This window comes from Mustela erminea, chromosome 12 (genome assembly GCF_009829155.1).
Source record: "Mustela erminea isolate mMusErm1 chromosome 12, mMusErm1.Pri, whole genome shotgun sequence".
Taxonomy (NCBI): domain Eukaryota; kingdom Metazoa; phylum Chordata; class Mammalia; order Carnivora; family Mustelidae; genus Mustela; species Mustela erminea.
This window is the reverse complement of record NC_045625.1, coordinates 27,090,724-27,097,364: the sequence shown is the minus strand read 5'-3', so window position 1 is coordinate 27,097,364 and position 6,641 is coordinate 27,090,724. Positions and strand designations below refer to the sequence as shown.

At 36.5% G+C, this 6,641-nt stretch overlaps 1 protein-coding gene across 1 annotated transcript; it reads left to right on the top strand.

Annotated features, from left to right (window-relative positions):
• Positions 1-5,490: 5,490 nt before the first annotated feature.
• On the top strand, positions 5,491-6,435 carry LOC116569954 (olfactory receptor 13D1-like). The gene is made up of 2 exons (XM_032306477.1): positions 5,491-6,025; positions 6,218-6,435. Exons 1-2 carry the CDS (start codon positions 5,491-5,493, stop codon positions 6,433-6,435), a joined length of 753 nt encoding a protein of 250 aa, XP_032162368.1.
• The last annotated feature ends 206 nt before the right edge of the window (positions 6,436-6,641 follow it).

Sequence of the window (6,641 nt, the reverse complement as noted above, 5' to 3'; positions counted from 1 at the left end):
TACTTTAAAATACTTCTGATTTTTTATTAAGTTATTTTAATTCCGGTGTAGTTAACATAGTGTTCTATTAGTTTCGGAGGTGCTCATGATAGTTAAGTTTACTCTTTTATTCCCATCGCCTATGTCACCTGCCCCTCCACCTACCTCCCTTCTGATGACCATCAGTGTGTTCTCTATAGTTAAGAGTTTATATCTTGGTTTTTCCCTTTTATTTTCCTTTGCTCATTTGTTCCATTGCTTAAATTCCACATATGAGTAAGATCATATGGTATTTGTCTTTCTCTGACTTATTTCACTTAGCACTATACTCTATAGCTCTATCCACGTTGTTGCAAATGGCAAGATTTCATTCTTTTTTGACTGAATAATACTCCATTGTGTTCTTTATCCATTCATCTATCAATGAACACTTGGGCTGCTTCCACAATTTGGCTATTGTAAATAATGTTGCAGTAAACATAGGAGGGCATGTACCCCTTTGAATTAGCATTTTTTTATTTTGGGGGGTAAATACCCAGTAGTGTGAATACTGGATTATAGGATAGTTCTATTTTTAACTTTTTGAGGAAGCTCTTACTCTTCTGCAGTGGCTGCACCAGTTTGCCTTCCTACCAACAGGGCATGAGGATTTATTCTCCAATCCTTGCCAACACTTCCTATTCTTGTATTTTTTATTTTAGCCATTCTGACTAGTATGAGGTAATATATCATTGTGCTTTAGATTTGCATTTTCCTCCTGGTGAGTGATGCTGAGCATCTTTGCATGTGACTGTTGGTCATCTGGATGTCTTCTCTGGAGAAATGTATGTTCATGTCTTCTCATTTTTAAATTAGATTATTTTTTGGTGTTGAGTTGTATAGGTTCTTCATATATTTTGGATACTAACTCTTTACTGATATGCCATTTCCAAATATCTTTTCCCATCTAGTAGGTTTTCATTTAGTATTGCTGATTGCTTCCCTCGCTGTGGAGAAGCTTTTAATTTTGATGTAGTCCCAAATGTTCATTTTTGGTTTTATTTCCCTTGCCTCAAGAGTCATAACCAGAAAAGTATTGCTACAGCTGATGTCACAGAAATTACTGACTGTTCCCTATTCTAGAATTTTTATGGTTTCCTGTCTCACATTTAGATTTTTAATCTATTTTGAGGTTATTTTCATGTATGGTATATAAAAAAAAAAGTGGTCCAGCTTCTTTTGCATGGAGCTGTCCAGTTTTCCCAACTGGACTTTGGTTAAGATTATTCCATTTGTTGAATTTCCCATTGCATATTCTTTCATGCTTTGTCAAAGACTAATTAACCATATATTTGTGGGTGCACTTTTGGGTTTTCTATTCTGTTCTATTGATCTATGTCATACTGTCTTGATGACTACAGCTTGTAATAAAAATAAACAACCTGAAGTCTGGAAATACGATGCCTCCGGCTTTGCTTTTTTTTTTTTTAGTGTTGCTTTGGCTATTCAGGGTCTTTTGTATTCCATACAAATTTTAGGATTGCTTGTTCTAGCTCTTTGAAAAATGTTGTTGGTATTTTGATAAGGATTGCATTAAATGTGTACATAGCTTTGCATAGTGTAGACTTTTTAACAATGTTCTTCCAATTCATGAGCATAAAGTCTTCCCATTTCTTTGTGTCATCCTCAATTTCTTTCATCAGTGTTTCAGTTTTCAGAATACAGGTCCTTCATTTCTTTGGTTAAGTTTATTCCTAGGTACTTTGTTATTTTTTGGTGGAATTATAAATAGGATTGTTTTCTTAATATTTCTTTCTGGTACTTCATTATTAGTGTATAGAAATGCAACAGATTCATGTACATTGATTTTGTATCCTGTGACTTTATTGAATTCATTTATAAATTCTAGTAGTTTTTGGTAAAGTCTTTAGGGTTTTCTATATATGTATCATGTCATCTGCAAAAAGTGGAAGTTTTATTCCCCTCTACCAATTTGAATGCCTTTTATTTTTTGTTGTCTAATAGCCTTGGCTAGGACTTCCAATACTGTGTTGAATAAAAGTGATGAGAGTGGACATTCTTGTCTTGTTCCTGACCTTGGGGGGAAAGTTCTCAATATTTCCCCATTAAGGATGATGTTAGCTGTGGGATTTTCATCAGTAGCCTTTATTATGTTGAGATATGTTCCCTCTGCACCTACTTAGTTCAGGGTTTTTATCATGAATGGATCTTTACTTTGTTAAATGCTTTTCCTATATCTGCTGAAATGATCATGTGGTTTTTGTCCTTTCTTGTATTGATGTGATGACATTGATTGTTTTGTGAATATTGAAACACCCTTGCATTCTGGGAATAAATTCCACTTGATTGTGGTGAATGATTTTTTAAATGTATTCTTGGATTCAGTTTGCTAGTATATTGTTGAAGATATTTAAAATACTCTGACTTTCACAGTCATAAAATATATATTCTCCATGTCTTGAAAATTTGGACAATGAGGGAAAATTGGGGGAAATGAATAAAAATAAAAAATATTAATAATGCTTCCAAATGCATTTCAGAGAAAACTAGTTAATATTTTGCTGTGGCTCTTTTTCAGCCACATATATACAAATTGTAATCATTTATATCGCTATGAAACTTCCCTTTTTTTTTTAACTCATTTATTTGACAGACAGAGATCACAAGTAGGCAGAGAGGCAGGCAGAGAGGGAGAGGGGAGGAAGCAGGCTCCCCGCCGAACAGAGAGCCCGACGCAGGGCTCGATCCCAGAACCCCGGGACCATGACCTGAGCCCAAGGCAGAGGCCTTAACCCACTGAGCCACCCAGGCACCCCGAAACTTCCCATTTTAATGTAACATTATACCATGAGTATTTTCCTTTCCCTTTACTCCTCTCCAAAATTACAATTTTTATTGGCTGTATAACATATGAAGGTATGTCATCTCACAAATATAGAATGACCCACGATCAACACAAACCAGATTTCAGCAACCTAAAAGAAAAAAAAAATTGCTGCAACTGTTCAAATCCTGATCAAACTTGGAACATGGAAGGACATGCAAAAAATATCAATAAATAAATATTATTTATTTCTCTTACTATTTCTACTTGGTAGATTATTCAGGAAAAAAAAAAAGTTAGATAATAGTAATAGTGCTGGGCACCTGGGTGGCTCAGTGGGTTAAGCCTCTGCCTTCAGCTCAGGTCATGATCTCGGGCTCCTGGGATGGAGCCCCACATCTGGCACTCTGCTCAGCAGGGAGCCTTCTTCCCCGCCCCCCCGCCCCTGCCTGCCTCTCGGCCTACTTGTGATCTCTCTGTCAAATAAATAAATAAAATCTTTAAAAAATAATAATAATAATAGCGCTAATATCAATCTTTGATGATGTTTACAAATACACTCCAGAGTTTCGTCATTTTGAATTATGTGGCCCAATGATTTGATAGAGATGATCTTTACTATATTAATTATGTATCATCCCATATCTAGATTTCTAAGGGATTTTACTATAAATGAATATATTTTATCAAATGCTTTCTGGCATCTTATTAGATGAGCGTGTGTTTTGGTTTTTTGTCTATTTGTTTAGTGTATTATATTGATAGACTTTCAAATATTAATTTGGACTTTCATTAATTCACAAAATAAATTATAGCACTTTAGTATACAGTTTGGATGTATTTTATGATTCTTATACATATGCATGAGTAATATTGATCACAGTTTTCTTCTATCCTTGACAATTTGAAATAAATAACAGGCTATTTTAGCTTAATAAAATGGCTTTGTAAAACTTTCTATATTTTTTCCACATTGAAACATGTCATATAGCACAGAACAGACACTGTTTCTTGAAAAAAGAAACAATTTTTAACAATTTTAAACAATATTTTAAGCTTATCCTAAGCTTAAAATAACTCTCATAAACATTCTACATCCAGCTCCATTTTGAAAAATAAGTTTTCATGATGGGATCTCTATTATCTACATATATAAAGCAGAGCTTGAGCTGTATAGATGAATAAACAAAGGATTCTATGAGAGACATGAAGTACAGAGTGCTGTGAGGGACAGAGAGTGTTTATAAGGGACATCCTCCTCACAAGAGGGGCTGAGACTGTTTTCCTAGAAAAGGTGGTGTCTAAGTTAGGAGAGGTCCTTCTAGCTTAAGAAAGCAACATGTGCAAATACATATGGAAAAGGGGTGCTTGGGTGGCTCCGTCGGTTAAGCATCTGCCTTCAGCTCAGGTCATGATCCCAGGGTTCTGGGATTGAGTCCCTAGTTGGGATTCCTGCTCAGCGGGGAGCCTGCTTCTCCCTCTTCCTCTACCTCTCCCCCTGCTCATACTATCCCTCACGTGCTCTCTCTCAAATAAATCAACTCTTTAAATTTAAAAAAAAATACATAAGGAAGAGTATAGTGTTATGGAGAGACTCAAAGAAATAGCATGGCCTCGGCATTTAGGGTGTTAGTGGTACCTCCAAACTTCTACAGTAGAAGAATCAAGGGGTAACAATGTGGTTAGTTGAGGAGCTGGAGGATTTTTCTTAAAATTGTTTTACACAGGAAGCACACTGTTTTACATGGATTATATTTTCCTATTAAGATGTTTTTTGTGCTGTTGCTGATGAAGATCTGAGGAAACAAAACCTCCCTTGATACTACCAAAGGAGAAGAAATGGCAAAAGTGAAAGCAAAGGTAACTGAAGTTGAATAGGCCCACATGACAGGCTGCTGTGGTTATCTTATTCTATGGTTCAGCCCTTTTTACATACATGAATAAGTTTCTGGTAAACTTATTGTTTCAATTTTCTCTTGTTTTGACCTAAATTCTGAGAAGTGGCTTCCCTCATCTGGTATCTTTTTTGAACAGAGAAAGTCACACCTCCTTCATCTTTGTGTGTTTATGTCTGTATTACATATATACATATTTAATACTACTTTGTTATATGATTATATATTATATATATGCCATGTTGGAACCATCTACTGATGTAGGTGCCTAACAGATTTTATCTAAGTTGATTCCAATGACAACTTGACAAATAATTATTGCTTTTTCCAAGTCAGCTATGAGCTGAGACTCTGAAAAAATAAACAGTTTACTAAAGTTATATCCAGGTTAAATGACAGGTGCTTGATCTACATAATCTTTTAAATAGAGACCAGTTTCATCAGGAAACACCTTTAATTTAAAATTCTCCATTAATAATGACATCCCCAATATCTACATTTGAAAGCAGTTTGTCTTAAATTTTATTTGGCACTTCCCAGTAGGACTTTTGGAGTATTAATAGCCTTAACACTGTTTCTGTTAGGCCTCAGATGTGTTGGATTTCTCCAAAGCCTTACTACCATCCATCGTCAATAAAATAAATACCATATCCCTCCTCCTTTGATTCCTAGGACTGTTTCAAGATGAATCAAATACAATATTTGAAGAGAAGGTATACTAAAAATCTACATTATAAACTTAAATTTCCCTGATCTTGTCCTTTCCTAAACACTGAAAGTGAAATGGAACACATGAAGATGGGGAATTACTCGCCTGTGACTGAATTCATTCTGGTGGGACTTTCCAAATACCCAGAGCTCCAGTTTTTTCTTTTCATGCTCTGCCTCATCATGTATGTGATAATTCTGCTGGGAAACAGCCTCCTCATTACCATCAGCATACTGGATTCTCGCCTCCACACCCCCATGTACTTCTTCCTTGGGAACCTCTCATTCCTGGACATCTGTTATACATCATCATTCATTCCTCCAATGCTCATCATATTTAGGTCTGAGACAAAATCCATCTCCTTTATTGGCTGTGCTCTCCAGATGGTTATCTCCCTTGGGTTGGGCTGCACTGAGTGTGTCCTCTTGGCTGTGATGGCCTATGATCGGTATGTGGCCATCTGCAACCCACTGAGGTACCCCATCATCATGAACAAAGTACTTTATGTGCATATGGCTGCATGGTCATGGATCATAGGCCATCTGACCTCCCTATTGCAAACAGTCATGACAATGATAATGCCATTCTGTGGGAATAATGTCATCGACCATCTTACCTGTGAGTTACTGGCCGTTCTCAAACTCATCTGCTCAGATATCACCACCAATGTGATAATCATGACAATGATAAGTATTGTTATATTGGTGATTCCCCTATTGTTAATTTTCATCTCCTATGTTTTTATCCTCTCTTCCATCCTGAGAATTAATTCTGCCGAGGGGAGAAAGAAAGCTTTTTCTACCTGTTCAGCCCACCTCGCTGTGGTTATCTTATTCTATGGTTCAGCCCTTTTTACATACATGAAGCCCAAGTCAAAGGACACGAACACTTCTGATGAGATTATTGGGCTATTTTATGGAGTGGTAGCCCCAATGTTAAACCCCATTATCTATAGTTTGAGGAATAAAGAAGTGAAAGAAGCCATGATAAAAGTTTTGAAGAGACACCAGCATTTATTGAAATCATGAAATGCTTAAAGACATGTGATATCCTAAATGGTGAAATGGATCTTGTCTTTCTTTTTAAATTCAATTAATTAACATAAAGGGGCACCTGGGTAGCTCAGTGGGTTAAAGCCTCTGCCTTCGGCTCAGGTCATGATCCCAGGGTCCTGGGATTGAGCCCCGCTTCGGGCTCTCTGCTCAGCAGGGAGCCTGCTTCCTCCTCTCTCTCT

What these genes read in the sequence shown, in the direction of transcription:
- LOC116569954 (XM_032306477.1), top strand. Translation starts at nt 5,491, where the DNA reads ATGAAGATGGGGAATTACTCGCCTGTGACTGAATTCATTCTGGTGGGA. An exon ending in TGTCATCGACCATCTTACCT is followed by an intron (nt 6,026 to 6,217) that starts GTGAGTTACTGG and finishes CTACCTGTTCAG; the next exon opens with CCCACCTCGCTGTGGTTATC.